Below are 18,734 nucleotides of genomic sequence, written 5' to 3'. Positions count from 1 at the left end.
ATGTATTTCACCGTAGTGTAATTCAATAAAACGAGATTCCATCATTTTTGTTGAACAGCAACCACAGGAGCTGAAAGTGGCGATTTGGGTGCGTTTGATTTTCGTGCAGGACCCAAGACTTTCCTGATTAGGGCGTTTAAACCTGCGCTATTTCATATTGTTATTGAATCAAATGACGGCCTTTACACACTGGGGCTCTTTATGTGAGCAATTAATTGGCACATCAGTATAACGTTTAAAACTCTTGTTAATCACCATGTGTGTGGAATACAAAAAAAAGTGCATTATTTAATTTCACCGCAAAAAAATATTTTCTGTGCAGATGCTTCATGCTCCGCTCTGACACTCAAGTGACGCTCAGTGCCACGGGGGCCGTGGGAACACGGTTTCCTCACATCTGCTGGTTTACTGTGAGTGGATTGTGTTTCCTACGGGGCTAAAAGAGATCCTGAACTCACCGTGGTGGTTTTGACTCGGCCTCCGGGCTGTGTACAAGTCCAGCCAGATTTATTGACTAACAGGTCACAGCCTTCGTCGTCCAAACATGGCACCATCTCACACCACTGCTTTTTCCGAACAATGCCAGCTGCAAGAGACAGAAAAGGTTTCATTAGAAAAAGGTGAGAAAACATCAGATGAAGAGAAATGATAGAGAAAGGGGGAGGCGGAGCAGTAACGATTCAAATAGAGTGAGTGGGTTAGGGGATGAGTGTTGGAGAAAGACAGATATGAGCAAAGATATCACACATTGGGGGAAAATGATGGAAAAGGCGAGGTGTGACAAAATATGGAGAGATACATACAGGAAAAGATTGTGAAATGCAGAGGGCTGGACGGGAGGAGAGATGAGATATGCAAGTAGATGAAGAGCAATGAGGTAAAGAGACAAGTGAGCAGGGGATGACAGTGAGAGATGAGGGAAAGATGGAGAGAATCAGATAGATGGAGAGAGATGGAGAGAGCAGTGACCAGTCAGGTAGAGGAAGTAAAAAAATGTTGCAAATGATATTTAGCGGGTTTACAGCCGCTCCTGCATCCGGCAACATTTCAAAATACGATGGAAGACGTTTTTGGAGCCCCATGCATGAGCTACCACCAGCAATGGAAAAACATGTTTTTAACAATCTGTGACATTTAATGCACTCCACATACAAGACGTTGTCATAACAACATTCTTTAAGCTGTGCTTCAAAATCTCATTCTGCTCTGCTTCATTTAAGTTCCACATTTCAGTTTCAGAGATTCTACATTTCCCAGAAAAAGCCTCAGGCTATAGCCTATTACATACATTTGCACTTAAGGCTTTACTTAAACCCCGAGCCACAAGGAGACCGATGATACATATAGAGAGAGTGACGCTGCGATGCAATCTTCCTGCACCTCTTTTTGTATTCGAGCATGCATCTCCCAAGAAGTGTCATTAACTTGTTACATCAGACTCAACAAATGAGGATGAGCAGTTGTGCATAATTAACGCAGAGAGGGAATTTTGAGCAGCATCAGCAGTGGACTTAAGAGATTTGGAAAACAGTGGGAGAATTTCACACGACATCTGCAACAACTCTGGACCACTCGTACATTCTGTTTGTACAAGTAAGAAAAATTGGTTTCTCCCAAATCACTCGTACGCACAACTGAACACATCTGTCCGTGGGAACAGTTCTTGCACGAGGCCCAAACTGGAAAACTCAAGTCAAACAGTCTCAGCTTATGCGGTAGCAGGACTTCAAATAGGCACGGAAGATCAACTTTAGTTTTTCAAACACACAAATGTATATTTATATCAGATGTGACAGGTTCTACGCATGCAGTTTCTTGAAAGTGCAGGTCTCTCAGGGGCTCTCTCTCTTTGGACTGGGGCCGGGTCTTGTTAGCCCAGAATAACTGCCAAGATGGCTGCCAACTGGTGAGACTTGCCTATAAGGACTTTGGCTGTACTCTGTATTCATAGCTCATCCGACAGGGTTGTGGGTTAAGTTAAAACAGAGGAGAAAGTAAAATTTGAATCCACTCCTATCGACCATTGCCACCTTACAGCCCTAGTAAAGTCTCAACAGTGGTTTCAGCAGCCTCCGGGGGAAGAGCAGTCAGCTGGTAACAGAGGGTCAGGCGGGATATAAGCAGTTAGCTATTTCTTGGAACGGAAGTGAGGCAGAATGACTCATCCATGAGCGTTCGAACGAAGACGTCAAAGAATGAGAAATTTACATTATTCCTGGAGTCCTGCAACAATAACACAACACGAGATTAAATAATAACAGCCAGAGGAAAGGAGCAAGTCAAAAACTTTGTACGTTTTTGTTGCCAATTCCAAGATCGTCGATATCAGGAGAAAGTTTGACTGTCAAAATAAGATATTTTTGTGAACAAATATTGTTTTGCTCTCAGACAGCTCAAAGGGGTTTATGAAAAGAGCGGCTGAGAGAAAGAAACTTGAATTGCCATCATTATGGTTTCTGCACAGATGCACGGAATGCAGTTTAAGGAAGACTTTGAAGGAATCAAATAATAGGACTAGAATTTAAAAGGAAAGGGATGAAGTGCGTTTTGTCACAGTAGATGTGGAGTTATGGCCCACAACGTGTGATCTGGCTTCACAGTGACCTATGACCAGATTCTAAGAAGCACATCCTTTAATCCGAGTGAACGTTTGGGCCAAATCTTAAAAAAAATGTCCTCAAGGCATTACGGGAGATATCACCTTCATGTTTTGTTAAATCCCAGCATCCCTGATCTTTCCCCTTTGACCAGGACAATCTGATCAGTTCATCTTGAGTCCAAGTGAACCTTTGCAGCAACTTTAAACAAATGTCCTTTCCTGAGATATCACAATGAAAAGAGCGGGACAGACAGATGGACAACCTGGAAACATAAGGCCTCTGGCTCTGGCGCTTGCCAGTTTGGAGGCATAAATAAGGTGGATTCAAGGATCATTATCTACTCTGTGTAATGTGCTGCTTTTCAATGCCTTCGTGTGTCAGGTTGGCTCAAATCGTCTAACAGAGATTTAAGCAGAGATTCTGAATATGAACCAAAAACCTCATTAATCTGTTAATCAGTGACAGTAAAGACGAGGAGATTAATTCAGATGCAAGGACAGAGGATGAAGGCAAAGTAGAGAATAAGCTTATCTAGATAACATTGACCAGTGCAAGATAAGTACAAGATAAATCAAGAGGGGTATATTCATTTTGGGCTCATGCATTTGTGGATGGAAAATATAATTCTTTATTGGATAAAAGTGAAACTAGGATTGAGTTATTAGGCATATACGCCCTTTTATTCTTTCAAATGGCAGCGACGGCGTACAGGCTCTCTTCTAAAATGTGTGAATAGTCTCTTTATATGAATCTATACATTGGCTTTACAGGCACATTCAGTGGCTGCCTTGAAGTGCATGTCAATTAGCAGCAAGCTGTAGCAATGCAAAAAATATGTTCGCTATAAACAGTATCTATAAATCAATCAGTCCATTAAATACTGTGTGTGCCCCCTTTCCAAGCGCCGAATGACCGAGTAATGACAGTTCCATGAACACTGTGTCAGCACAGTCAAGCGTGACCTGGGAATTGACATCATTGTTATGAATTATTATTGTTGAGAGCATTTTGCTGACATACTACTTGAGGTTGAATAACTTTGCACTGCTGTAGTTTGCCTCAAGGCTGCACACGTATGATCCAAAAGACTGGATGGGTGACGGAAATATTTCCCCTTCAGGGACGAATGGGGAACAATGTCATTTCAAATAGCTCAAAAATCGTATCTTGTCAGCAATGGCTTCTTCTCAGGAACTCCAGTGGCTGATTGGCCATTCCTGGATATCAAGAAATGCTGAGCATGTGTCTGTCCTAAATGGCTGCTCTGAGCTCCATCATATCCAGTGTTTCTCTTATTTCATCAAGTAAGAAAGAGTTCTGAAACATTATCTACCAGCACTACCTTGGCAGCATTCAGTGGGGAGGACGGACAAGGATCTGAAGCAGACTTTTTCTAAATTGAAAAGGGAAGCAAGAAAGCTGAAGAGAAACTTACTGACATGATGAAAACACACCATTCACCGAGGTAAAAAGTAAAACCTTGTCAGATGCAATAACCCGTAGCCTGACAGTGTTCAAGATTTATTTATTTATTTTGTCATTTAGACCGCTACTGCGATTTTCTCTAATTAAAACTGTGAGTAAGGTCACTTATATAATTCAATGAGAGGCTTTCTTTTGCTTCTGAATTACCAGCCTATGGGATAACCCTCGGCTGATGGAGACGTATAGCACCATCTGGTAGATACCAGTAATGAGGGAATGAACGCTGTATGCATGTAAAGAACTGGTCCTCTATGTGTGGGGGTTACAGATGTACAGATAAACCAGTGATGATATATGATTTAATAATACGACTTTGCTGGCAGGTGAATGTTTACTTGTTATGCTGCTCGATAGTGGCAAACAAGTGCTGGTTTAAATAAAGTATTCTAATTCTTTTCATATGATCTTGGCATATATAACACTGATATTTTAACCCTAACCCTAACCCTAACTCTCAACGACTCTTTAAATGTAGGTTTTACCAGATGCTCTAAGTGTTTGAAGCTTGTTCCCTTGTGGATATTATCGGCTCGACTGGAGTTAGTTTGGCTTAATAATTACAAGCTTTCACCCAATTTCACAGCGTTGGAAATAATTTTAGAAATATGCAATTTTGACTGTCTTGTCAAGTGCGAGATGACAGATTGGTCCTCTCAGCACACAGTCTTTATGCTAAGCTAGGCTAATCACCTCCTGGCTCCAGCTCCACTTATGATGCACAGAAATAAGAATGTTCCCGTTCTCATTTAGCCCTGAGCAAAGAAATTATTAGCTCATTTTCTCAACTGGTGCTGCTATTTCTGTATTTTGTGGCCTTAGCATTATGCCATGACAAACCTTGAATCACAAATACAATTATGCTGAAAAGGTATGAAGTGGACCCTTTCAGAAGAAGTATAAATACATGACAAAGTCACAGTCTGTTGCTTTTCTACAGTAAGAATAATGTTTATATTTTAACATTTGTTCTAATCATATGGTTTCGTTTGTTGGTGCTGCAGCAGGATAGTGTGATTGAAAATGAAGCAGCGCGAATGTTAAATAGAAAGTTTTAAATATAAATCATTCAGACGGAAAAGAAATGTGGATCCCAAACTGTGAAGACAAGATAAGAGTCCTATCTGTCACTGAGTAAACTAAACATCTTGTTGATAGTGACAGGTTCTATTACCATCACCGGCTGCGCTGGTGTGATGGTTGTGGCTCGTGTTAAGACTTGTACGACTCAAGGGTGATATCAAATAAAAACATCCTTTAAAAATCACACACAAACACACACACACACACACAGGGTTTGATGCTATGTGTAAGGGAAGGTATCAGCCATGCTTCCATCAGCAGGAGATAAGGTGGAGAGAGGGGGAGAAGATTATTACACCCTCCATGGGACACTTATCTCCCCACCAAATGGTAGATCACACTCTTGTCAACAACCAGCATCTTGGCCTAATAAATTCTGTCTAATGCCACGCCAAGCCTGACATGGCAGGAGAAAGATGGGCTTATTGGCTTGTGTGTGGGGGGGTTTGAGAGAGAGAGAGAGTGCACAGGGGAGAAAGAAAGCAAAGACAGTAAGAAAACAGACAGGAAAGACAGAAAGTATCTCCAACCACAGATCAGATCTGGTGTAATAAATGCCGTGCAGCACTCTCCAGGAGATGCTGCTAAGATAAGACGATGCGCAAAAGATCATTACAAACTGTAAACATCAGATATGAACTGAGCAGGTGGCAGAATCAGCTGCTGCTGCTGCCGGACACCGGTTATAAATAGGAGCTACATTTATTTCAAACCAAAGCAACATTTTCAGAAAATTTCAAGGCAGGAATAAAAAGATGCATGTACATTTATTGTACCCAGTGGCGAAGCACGGAAGTCTGCAGCCTCCGTGGACTCATTTCCACTTTTAATACATCATTATGATGTCTACTCAAATATCTGGTTCACCAAGTAAAGTCATGTATCTGTGGTTATGAAGAGAATTAAAGTCTTTATTGAATGTGTTTGAATAGTCTTTATTGAAACACATTCAATGAAGATGATCACAGTTTTCCACTTATTAGATCTCACTCTAGTCCTCTACACTGACACAGCTATTACTGTATTTCATGATAAAAGGTAACTGAACAAAATTCTTTGAATGTATTTTAAGGACTGTAGTTAATTAGTTTCCAGCAAAAACTGATCAAAACACAATACGGTGATGTTATTTTAAAAGCTATTACCGGAGGAATGTTACCTTATGACCTTCTAATAGTACGAGTAGTAATGAAAGACCTGCAGCTGATCCACTCTCAAGTCTCCATTTTAATGATCTGAGTGCATGGTCGGAAGCACAAGTGTATTTAGGACGCGTGCAAATCCAATTTTGTTAGTGAAAAAAAAAGTCGCTGCACCAGGTGCATGGCACAAAAGAGTTGGACGTGGGCCCTGGATTTATCATGGGTGCCTTTTGTGTAAACACATTGTGCACCCACCCAGGTACACACATAGTACTACCTTGCTAATTCATCCACACAATAACAGTGAGTTATTGCGCCACTGACTTCAGACTAAGTTTATTTGGTCGAATGCGCAAACACTGCACCGCCTCCAGAAAGCAATGCACCCACTGTGTGCAAGACCACACCTCATTGAAGACCAACACACCCATGGGTGCTCATATGGGCACAAGTGCATGAGCTATTTTAACAAGGTGTTCAATGAATGGGAAAATGACAACTGTATTGGGCTGAGACTAGCAAAGACACTGCTTTGTGCTAAGATAGGGCCACATTTCTGAAAATTAATTCAATGCTGCTTCATTTAAAGCTCGAATCCAAACGAACTAGACGTCAAATGTTCTCCAGAAATGTATCCACAGCCTCTTTCCCTCGTGCTCAAAACTTTCTTTTATCTTTTGGTTTCCTGATTTGACTTTTTCTGAAATGTCGACTGCTTCAGAGTTCACCACAGGTCCCCACCATGAGCAATTTATTTCTCTAACAGCACTTAGTATGCCAATTACATTTGGAAATTGCAGATAAAAGCCAACTTTTTAAATCCAAGTTTTCTCCCTGTGTACTTAGTTCCAGTAACCGCACCACTAGGAACATATAAACACTACTGAGCAAATGCACAACTAATTTGGCGCTAAGTGCATTTAGCGAAAATAACAAATCCTGTTGTTCTCATACTTGTTTATTTCAGGTTTTTTTTGTCACACTTTCACATCAGTCAGCGTAGTGGTGCATGACACGAGTACATCAGCCTCACCGCTGATTCACAACAGTGAGCTTTTTACAGAGGTCCCGCACACACACACAATAACCTCAAGCACTTTTGAGAATAAATTGTATAGAAAAAGAGCAGCATTTCAGTTTCAAAGGGAGAAAATGAATAAAGCAGATTACTTCATTCAATCATTTTATCTTCAGCGGCGAAGAAAGAGCAATTTTTTTCTCGTCTACTTTTTTATTCTGTCTCAACTTTCCTGAATTTGGTCCAAATGTCCAAAGGATTCAGGAAAAACCCGAGCTGAACAACGTTGGTTTGATCCGAACTGTGATCACCTCTCTTGGTCAGCCTAACTTTTAGACTGTGGGTGTGGACCAGAGTCTGAGGAACCCTTCACACTTGGTCCTGACCAAACAAGTAAACTCCCCAAATTTTAAAAGGAGTGCGATGAATCTGCCTGTAACAGTCGTCATGTTTCCCTGCAGCAGATGAAAGCATGAACTTATTTGCTCTTGAAAGACGACTCTGCATTGTACTTAAGTTCTGTTAGTGGGAGTACAAATGTCAGCTAAGCACTGCAAAAGCTACAACACGCATACATGCACACGAATGTTCAATCAGCATTTGAGCATAATCTCTCAACGAACATGTAACGCAACTAAATCAAACAAAAGACGGCTTGAAAAAAGCCCAAACGAGCCATTAAGACTCCGAGAGTTGCTTTCATCAGGAAAATCCCCTCCCATGTCTCCTTTTACAGTGGATCTACTACCCGGATAATTAACTGTATTATCTGACCTGCCGTGGTAGGCAGACGCTCCCTAAACCTGACTCCAGCCTTGCAGGAATTAAGAGGAAGCTCAGTAGAATGTGAGAGAAAAGCCCAGTGCAAAGAAATAAATCCCTGCGCTTTGTAATTAGCCACCAGCTCCCCATCCCTTCTTCTCCTCTGCTCGCAGTTCATCTCCTCTCGGCTAATTTTCTCTTGTCTTGTTTTCCCCTCGCCTCTCCCTCCCTCCCTCCCTCCCTCACACACACACACACACACACACACTGTTTTCTCCCATTGTGCTTTTATGTCTGCCCTCTATTTCGGCTCTCTCCTCATCTCATCTCCCCTCTTCTGTCTTTTCTGCCTCTCTTCCCCTCCTTTTTCCTTCCCATGCTTGTTCCTTTCCAGTCTATTGCCTCGCCTGATTTTCACAAGATTATTCCACCCGCTTGGCGACCCTGATGAGTATCTGTGCCCTAAAAGCTGTCAAGCCCCCCCCTTTTTTAAAAAGCTTAAGGTTTTTTGGTGAAGTGAATTTGTGTCCCAAATAGCTCCTCTACACTCATGGAACTTCAAGAGGCAGAAATAATGAGATAGCATGCTGACTGACATTTCCAGACCTCAGTGCTGCATGTGTGTGTGTGTGTGTGTGTGTGTGTGCATGCCTATGTGGGTGTCTCGAGTCGTGCGTGCATAAAAGAGTGTCACCTACGCATATAACATCAACTGTATGATCTTTCATCTCCTACTTTAAACAGTTGCAGAATGTGTCTAATGACTGGGCCTGAAAGATGTGGAGGAGCCGGAGGATTATAAATGTATAAAAGACTTAGATGTGTATTAAATGATAGGAGGTGAATAAACTGGTGGATCGGTAGTGATTTGAGTGTGTCTAGTACTCGTGTCAGAATACATCAGTGAGCCAGTAGCTGTGTTTCTAGCATGGACTGGATCTCGGCAAAAATGAAGTAAATTCATCTTGTTTGCCCCCTTGTGGCTGGCGAGTTGATAATGCTATAAAAATGGGGCGAACGGTCCTAATCGCAAATTGAAACTCAATCCTGATTGGTTGAGCGTGTGTATCGGTGAGACCTCGGTACCACGGCTCCACAACACGATCACTACAGCACGGACTCCTGCTCCAAATTTCATAAAACGTACAAGATGGCGGCACCTGAATCCAATATATTTGAAATTGGAGTCTACAGTAGGTGGCAACCATTTACTGGGTCTCAAACGTCTGATGAGTCCCCTGTCCTCCTGCCTTTCAGGGTACGACATAACATTCCTTTGCTTTTATTGCTTTTCATCGTTCTCTGTCTATCTGTTGCAGTTTCCTTGCTTTCTGCTCCCGGTCACTTTGGTTTATCACACGATTTTTTTAAATGATATATTTTTGGACTTTATGTTTTCTTGAAATGGTTTGGTTATCTTCCATTATAAACGTTACATTATGATTTATATATAAATATATATATTCATGACATAATTTGATTGTGGGAACTTGAGAACCAGGGAAGAGTTAAACTACCTTTCATCCTGTTTCCTCTGAAGTCCAGCTACACCCTCCTCTCCCGGCATGCTAAATATGCTCTATTGTGGTGCATAACTGGCATGTTGTATGGTGTACCATTGCTCTGAGCTTGTTTCTTTTCTTTATTATGTATGAATGTGTGTGTTTGTTTGTGCATGTGTGTGTCTGTGTGTGTGTGTGCGTGCGTATTGGCCACCAGGTACTGCTGATATCGTTCTTTCGCAGATGTGCTCTGACATTTACCCACAGCTCAACGGCAACAGCAATCGCACGTTAGTGAATGTACACACACACACACACACACACACACATGCATGTGCGTCCACCAGACACACATGTACAACGAAGGAGAGCCCAAAGGCACCGTGAGCCAGAGGAGGAAATGTCAGTGCTGTGGGAAAGAGATCATTTAACACCAGTGTCTACAGAGACACCAGTAAATCAACTGGGAATGCTAACCTCCTGGACATATACACCTGGAGGCTGCTGCCATGTAAAAACTTCTGTTTTACATGCAATTCTGCTTAATTGATTAATAGCTTAAACAGAAAAATAAGAAAATGTCAGAGTTTATAACGTGGGGCTATATTCAAGATCAGAAACCCACAATAGGTCACTGAAATTATATGTGGGTCACCGATCCCAGTGATATTTTTTAAGTCATATTTTATAAAGTTTTAATAGAACAAATGGACAAACCGGAGCACCCAGGGTAAACCCCAATAATTCATATAATTAATTAAAAAACAAAAATCGAACTTGCCATTATCAAGCTCAGATAAGCCTGATTGGCTGTGATACTGTCACTGTGAGGGTTTTCATGTTTATAAGAAAAATCAGTTATGTGTGTAACTGTAGTTCTATGATTCTTGCTAACACAAAAAGCTGGAGCAACATGCGACATGAATCTTGGTTTGAATGCAGTGGCTTTGAATTGATGTTGGAAGTGCGTTCGAGCTCAAACGGAGTGTTAAATTGCGATTTCAATGTTGTGACATTACATTTTAACACTAAAGGACTTAATGCAAAATAAACGTGCAAAATTTATGCCAGCCTCCGGAAAGCTGTAGGCACCGTCCTTGCTCACTTTGCGTGATGTGCCCAGACTGAGCTGCTGTTTTCGACAGAGGCAACTAATAAGACGATGGGGGGGGGGGGGGGAGCTGTTTGCCTCCGCTGCCATTATCAGCCGTTTCAGTGAACAGGACGTAGGCAATGCAAAGAGCGAGGGGACGGGACGAACGGACACGCACGGAGGCGGGGCAGCGCGGGGACGATGGGTCGCGATGACAGCCGTGATCGTGATGCGGACGACAGTAATGAAGGTAACTGCGTTGAGTCTGATGACAGATGACACAGTGACATACTTCAACTAAAGTAGAACAATGCCTTGAGGCCGCCGACGGAAATAAACGGAAGATATAATTAGTTTTGCGCACTTATGCTATTCCCTCTGTCCACTGCGCATATGTGTGCGGAGACGTGTTAGCGAGGTGTGTGCACGCCAGGGAGTGTGTTGACGTGCCCAAACGCACACGCTCCTGGATGCACGTGAGCACGTCTGTTAATAAAGAGTCTGGGGAGCCGGCGCAGGCCCCGGACCCTTCTCCTTTCTAGATGTTGATGATTCTTGTCTTTTTAGCCTTATTGACCTCTACATCCAAACTAATCCGCCTTAAATTATGCATAACCTTTTACTTGGCAGAGCTCCCCATAAATCTGTTTATTCCCTGTTTGCTCCCTTACAAAGCCCGCTAAACAAATTCCAATTAAGCAAAACAGCAATACAGCATGAATGATAATTCAGCTCTGTACAGTCCCCAAAGCAGATAAGAGCATAATCATGGCTGTTATGTGTAAAGGCAGCTTATAAAAGACTCGTTGGTTTCCCTTGAATCTGGTTAGTGCTCATTATTTTCAGGTCATTTGGTCTTCCTGTGTAATTAGCAGTGTGTGTGTGTGTGTGTGTTCTCCCTGTTCATGAATACATGTGCATGTGTGAATGTATTTCGGGCAAGTGGGCACATTGTAACAGTTTACTGTTCTGTTTGGTCAGGAGGTTTTTATTTAACTACGTTAATCTCGCTGCCACAGTTACTATTCACTTTGTAGATTGAGATTTGACATGTCAGAGCTGTTCATAGAATATAATACATTTTCAGTTTGTATAATTAAACAGTGGGCCATGGTAAAAAAGTTGTTCAATACCTACATTTTATAGAAAATATGTAAAAACTAAAACATAGAGTTTATCTGTATGTTCACTATCAGTTTGCAGTATTAGTGATTAGTGATATTCAAGAGATATAGTGGGAACTACAGAGTTAAATTCAAAATATGACAAAATTCTAATTCAAAACATCTTCTGCAAGGCTTGTGTTATGCAAATGTGATGCCGTACAATATGTCTCCTTTAAGTGAAGGGAGGAGCCAATCTTGATGCAGCACTAATATAGGATAAAGATCTGAATGTATTAATATGATTGAAATATTGGTATTACTGACAATGTGTGGAAATCTGAATCAGAACTGTTCTGTTTCTTCTGCACGTGATAGAGCTCATCCTAACGACCTACTGGTCATGTCATTGCTTCTACTTAATCATATTATCCATCAATCACACAGGGGGAGGCTGAAACATTAATTTTAAATCAAAAATGAACTTTCCTATGCCCCCCCCCCCAGCAAGAAGAAAAACACTGTTCATGATCCACGTCTTCTCTTCTGTCCCTTTGGGGTTATAACGTCTGAATCATTCCTCCGTCACTACGTCAATCCGCAGAAAATCCATCTTTGGCCAGAAATGTTCACTCACTGCAGAGTGTCCTGAAGTTCCAACCGAACGCCCTCAAGTGACGTTTACAATATTTATAGAACATTGGCATTTAAACAAAATTATAAACCTTCACACTTCCCCTGCCGCTTGCGGTGTCATCGTCATTCTGGCTGCAGGCTGAGAGAAGGGAAGTGCTGCACAGTTACTCCGTTAAGTTCTCCGCCCTCAGGTTGTTGTTTCTGTTGTTGCCACCAGCTACTATCTCATCGAGTACTCGGATGCTACAGTGTCTGATAAATAAATAATTAGAGCGAGAAAACAAAACGAAATAACAATGGAATATTTGATGTTTTTTAGTCCAAACTCACTTCACATAATTACCTTCACACACAAAAGAAGAAGAAGCTTATAAAGCGTGGGGAACATATTAATCTCTAGCTTTGAATTAACAGAAACAGTATTGAATCTGAATGTTATCTGGAAAATATGAGGACGAGTGAACAGAAGCTCATCATGCAACAAGTAATAAAGTGAGTAAATCAAAAGTTTGGGAACAAAATGTTTTCTGTTGCTGTGCCAATATTAGTTTTTCCAAACCTAAACTTTTTTATTGAGTTTAAGTGATTTTTACATCACAAGCCATTGTTTGGAAAATTCAATTTCTTTTGCTAAAATATATTGTTTGGAATGCACGAAGCAGTGGCAGTGCTTAAATATGTACCTGAAAGCTTTCATTGCAAAAAAGGAAAATCACTTGAGAAGAAGATTGAAGTAGCCTAATTATAAAATACTCAACATTCTCCGTACAAATAAATTACAGAAACGCTATAGACATAACGGCTAAGACAGGAAGTGAAGCAAGAGAGACACACTAGGAAAGAGGTTTCAAAATAACAAACTTAAAGTGCAAACAATTCCAAACACAAGGAGATTCTTTGTCCGGACAAATCCAATGTCCTTTCAGGAAGTCCAAACAAAGTCTTTTAACTGGGGCAGAATCATGGCCCACACAGTTCAGCACCAATCTCCACCAAGGATGAACCATCCTACACATAAATGTCTACTTCCTATTGTAGAAATATAAAAGTAAAAGGGAGTATAGTCTGATCACCTGAGTTCTTTCTTTTCTAAAAGACTGCATCTGCACCCAAATTTAATTGGTTCTTCCAAGGTCCTATTTTTTATGAATAAGGTGGAAATTGGTTTCGTAGTTTTTGCAGAATCCTGCTCACAAATACACAAAAACACAAACAGACACGAGCAAGGCGACTCGTTCTATGCTACTGAAGGCTCTACAATGAAACAATACCTTTCTGATTTATAGCCACTGTTCAGTGCCACATCACAAAGTCGCTTTTTCATTTTCAAAAGGAAAACTTATATTTTGCCTAACTCACCGTGCGTAAGCCGAAAAGCTCTTCTCCACATTTGAGCTGTTGTTATTGTTACTCATTGCGCTTAATGCCACTTCCACTTCAGCAACATATTTCCTTTCCCCCCCGATGATTCATTAGTTTTATTTTTTTTTCAAGGCACTTTCCTTCCTTGTCAGAACATTAATCAAGCTTGATTATCCAGCCTAATTTCAAAATTGCACCTCTTTTCCCTCTTCTTAGAGGAGCTGTTCACTCCATGAATCGGTCTGCATTAATAATTTCCCTTTGACAGATGTTAGCAGCGAGGAAAAAAAAGCCTGAAGAAAAAAAAAAAGCGAGTTTGTCTTTGAAGAGAACACAGAAATTAGCGGTAAAGGGGGATCTGAGAGCCGAAGGCAGCCTGGGACTTGTCAGGGGCGTCGTCACGTTGCAAAACAATTAAATCTACTTTAAACGCGTCGCTTTGAATTCATCCTGAACCCAGGTAGAACTTTTGGAGGTCCATTAAATGCAATGACCTCAAACGCACTGGGTATCGACTGGTGCGCGTCCACGGCGTGCACCAGGTGTCCTTCACTCGGCCTTTCAAAGGATAAACGCTCCAAATATATCTGTCCTGGAACTCGGAATTTCCAAGACCTCTCTCCATTAAGTGTGAGTGATAACAGGGCCCCAGCTGTGCTCTCTGCCACCACCGCTGCTCCAAAGACGGAGCGAGGAGGAGGAGGAGGAGGAGGAGGAGGAGGAGGAGAGAGAGCGTGGCTGAACTGATTCTCCCCCCCCACCCCAGCGGTCTTGACCCAGTTAAGACGGTTCTGTGACTGATAACCGATGCAGAGGCCGTCAGACAAGCTTTACTGAGACAATAAATGAGCCGGGACTCTGGTTTCACTGCGAGGGACATTAGTTATGTATTTAGAGTAGTGCTCGGCTGAGCTGCGGATCCATCCTCCACCTCCGTCCCCTCCTGCCCTTCTCGCTCCTCTATTCCTTTCCCCCCCCTTTTATTTTCTGCCTGATGTCATTTCCTCCCAAGCCGGCGTGGCGGCTGAATCAGGAAGCAATCTAATTCTCGCTCCTAGACAATTCCTCCGCCCCCGCAACTCGCCCTCACTCCTCGCCAGAAAAGTGCTGAGTTACAGATCAGAATCTGGCCAATCTGCCTCTACTCTTGATTCTATCTTTTCTTCTTTCCCTTTTTTTTTTACCTCTCTTCTATATCAAGCTGCCAAGATAAGATTAATTCCACAATCCTTCCAAGTCCAATATTTAATGCATTTTCAACTCACATGGCCTCAGTGGAAAGTGACATAATTGCAGTAATGGAAATACATAAGTACCGTACTTACTTATGACTGTGACGCATTTGCACTTTACATTTCCGGCTTCGTACGATATTTCAGAGGGAAAACATTTATTTATTATAATTTTTTTCCCAGTAAATGTATCTGACGGTTAGAATTTCTTGTTTCTTTTCTCATTGAGAATAAGTCAATGTAATACATTCATGAAATACAGTGCGTTGTTAAACATTTCACCATTTGTTCCCTACATTTTTTAGTTCTGACCCTTCAAAAAACACACAATCTCCAGCTTGTATTCACACTTTACATTTGTGCATTCAAACCACGGAAGCTCCAATTGCTCACGTGAGGGTATCATATAAAAACACACATTTACTATTGCAGATTTCATTTAGATTCGTTTAAAATGTACACTAACTCCGAAAGTAACCTTGACTTCTTTTCTCCACAACTGACACAGTGCCTTTTAGCAATGCTAAATAGCACAGAGCATCACAGACGTCTCTGTGTGTGTGTTTCTGTGTTTACAGACGGAAAACCATTCCTGTGCAAACTGGTCTATGAAGTAATCCCCTTTGCAAAAGCCCATTGATGGTAATGAACAGTGTTATCGAGACAGGAGAATAGGCCGATGATTACAAGGCTCCTGCATTATTTCCCATCCGCAGACATCACAAAAAACACAAGTGACTATAATTAGACACACTTGGCACACAGTAATGTCGTCTTATAATTATATTTCACAATGAAATTAGGTCAAAAAAATCTCCGTCTTGTTTCAGCTGCTTGTGTGTGTGTGTGTGTGTGTGTGTGCGTGTGTGTGCGTTGCATGTGTTTGTGGGTGCTGTGTGTTCTAAGCGGGTTTGAGGCTGGTGGGGTTTTTAAACTTGACATTTCCCGAAGGACCAGCGAGGATCAATAGCAAAGGTCGGGGAAACAGTAACCACCAGCTTGTTGTGGCGCTCGGAAACAGGAAGTGTGTCCGTGGCTGCGGAGGGGTCGATCGTCTGACCCCTTCGCTGCTCAGTCTCCACGATTGTCGATCGAGGACGTCATGATGTTTGGCCGCCATAGACTGATACTGAGAAATCCTTCATATTCATGTAAATGTAAACTGGAGAACGAGGAAAAGTGGATCTTTTGTTGACTTAATTCAAGTGTTTTTCTTTTTATCCGAGCACGAGTGGCGTTCCTATCAGAAAGGCCTGAATGGTTTCAGATGGAGCAGAGCAGAACATACAAGCTCTTGATTTAACAAGGGGGGGGGGGGTTTGCACATGCTGTGGTTCTGTGGGCGTTCCGCGGCCCCGAGTGCTGTCAGTTAGCGGGCGAGTGGCGGTGGCAAACCTTGGGAGACCCGACCATTATGAGGTCCATCATGCGCACTGTTGGGGCATTGTGCGCGCCGGATTGTAAACAACAAATCGATAGCTCATTTTGTCATTTGGTTTGGAAGGAAACCAGTTTTTTGGAGGGAGAGATCCACTTTTCCAATCCAAATGAACCGATCAATCTCTGCCCTCTCCCGGGGCCTCCTCGCCGGCGAGTTGGGGGGGGGGGGCGCGAAGGAGCGGAAGAGGCGCTGCCGTCTCCCTCCTCTCGCTCATTTTTCTTTTCTTTTCTTCTTTTCCCTGCGTCTTCTCTGCTTTATTCGCTCATCTCTTTCCCGCTCTCGCTAATACCTGCTCTGCCTCTAAAACATCCTCCTGTCCGTTCCCCCTCTCCGGGTTTGTCTCTGTCTCCCGTATTCCTATAACAGCGGCGGTGGCTTCTGTGGCGCACAGTGATCCCGAGAAGAGGAGGAGAAATAGGAGGAGGAGGAGGAGGAGGAGGAGGAGGAGAGGAGAATAGGCTCTACTGTTTCGCACTGATGGTATTTTGTGTTTAAGTGGGGAGCAGAATGTTCCTGCCAGAGTACTGCTGAGGCTGAACGGGACTGGCAGGTGGATTATACCTTGTGCCGGCTTTGTCCCTGGACAAATTTAAAGGCAGCCCAACATCCAGGCACCATGGGAGCATGTGGGTACGAGGGAAGCTCACCAGCTCTTTCTCCTCCCTCTTTATTCTTCGTGAGGCCCTGCAAGTTTCACCACAGGCCCTGCTGCCGTGGTTGTCCTTCCTCTCTCATCCTCTTTCCTCGTTACTCCTCGCACCCCCCACACGTTCAACACACAAACAGCTAAACATTCCACCAATTGCTCCGTACAAAAACATTAAACTCCGCTCAGCTTGTAAAACTAAACAAGCGTCTGCTCGGCTGTGGACAAGAGAGTGTGGGGGGGGGGGGGGGGCGAGATCAAGTAGCGCTGGATGAACGCGAAAGCGACGAGCGGAGATGAGCCGAAACACTTCCTGTGCTCTTCAGACTCGACGAGTGCTGCGCGTCGATTGTTGAACGAGCGCAGACACTCAGAAATCCAGGAACTCGGAATAATCACTAGTGAGATGAAACCTTTTTTTTTTTTTTTTTATATATTCTAAGTGCTTCTGTAAATCTTAAATTTGGGAATATTTTAGAATATTTAACAAAAGAGCTTTTCTGTTAAAGCTTTATCACCTCTGTTTTCTTCAAACCCTCAAAGCCCCTTGCTGGTCTTCTATATGGTTGATATTTTCTCTTCAATAGCCATTAAATGTGTTTAAGCTCTGGAATTACCTCCAGCCTTTACAGTGGGAGCCCCCACACATCCCCACCTGGGATTCAAACTGCCAATATCGGCCTCACTATTTACTGTTGCAATTATTAATGATCGATCTCTTTATTAAAACAAGTGCTGCACTGTAAACAGATCTACCAGTTGCTTTCGGTGTTGTATTCCAAACAAAGCACCTGTTCACAACTGGGACTGAACTCTGGAGGATAACAACTTTGATAAACCTGTTAATGCTGCGACACTGATTTGGCTCAGTCACTGAATACAACAGTGTTTCAGCTTTTTAACAAAGAATCAAAAAAACAGTTGAGAGACGTTCCCTGGCAGAGGTTCACAGCGAGCCTTGCCCTTTTAACCAATCGGAGAAGGCCAAAGTCAGACGTGGGAGCACACAGCTTGTCAGTCAATGTGTGACTGTGCTGTATCAGGACGGGCTGTACCCATTCTCATTCAGCTGCAGGGGGGGGCTTGTTTGCATTCATTTAGATCAGTCACAATCGTCTTCTAAGGTGGCACCGAGCCAAGGATGCAGCATCGGCGCCCCTGCAAAGAAGCGTCGGGGGGGGGGGGGGGAGCAACCGCCCGCGGGGAGGTGAGCAACGGTGATGCTCGGCAATAGGAATCACAACCCGTTATTTTTCCGGGTAGGGTTCTATCTCCGAGGTTGTTTTTCTTCTTGTAACAAACAGGATTTGAAAAGGTTACAGCAGAACAGGGGGAGAATTCTACCTGAAATTAGTGCTTACGTTGGTGCATCCGCTGAGTCAGCGCGTAGCCCCAGGAAGGCGTCTATTCGACTGACTCACGGGTCAAACCTCCAGCTTGAGCCGAGACAGCGAACACAAGGCTGTAGGTGTGAGGTACGCAGTGGTCCGCGGTTTGACTCTCATGAAAGCAGCAGCTGGATTTACCCGGAAGAAGCATATTACAGCTCTAACAGTCCCAGATAGATATTCAGCCCCGTAAGCAACCAAATGTCCGCCGTGAATTACAAACTATCCGACTTCAGAAATCCTG

At 42.8% G+C, this 18,734-nt stretch overlaps 1 protein-coding gene across 2 annotated transcripts in view; it reads right to left on the bottom strand.

The window, feature by feature from the left end:
* Positions 1–18,734, bottom strand: part of tafa5a (TAFA chemokine like family member 5a) — a 144,943-nt gene that overhangs the window by 15,525 nt on the left and 110,684 nt on the right. For both annotated transcript variants that reach the window (XM_062382340.1, XM_062382341.1), the window contains exon 3: positions 459–586. In XM_062382340.1, coding sequence (XP_062238324.1) covers positions 459–586 — 128 coding nt within the window. The remainder of the gene's footprint in view (positions 1–458; positions 587–18,734) is intronic.

This window comes from Platichthys flesus, chromosome 23 (genome assembly GCF_949316205.1).
Source record: "Platichthys flesus chromosome 23, fPlaFle2.1, whole genome shotgun sequence".
NCBI classification, from domain to species: domain Eukaryota; kingdom Metazoa; phylum Chordata; class Actinopteri; order Pleuronectiformes; family Pleuronectidae; genus Platichthys; species Platichthys flesus.
The sequence above is the reverse complement of the archived record's forward strand: the minus strand, read 5'-3'. Positions and strand labels throughout refer to the sequence as shown.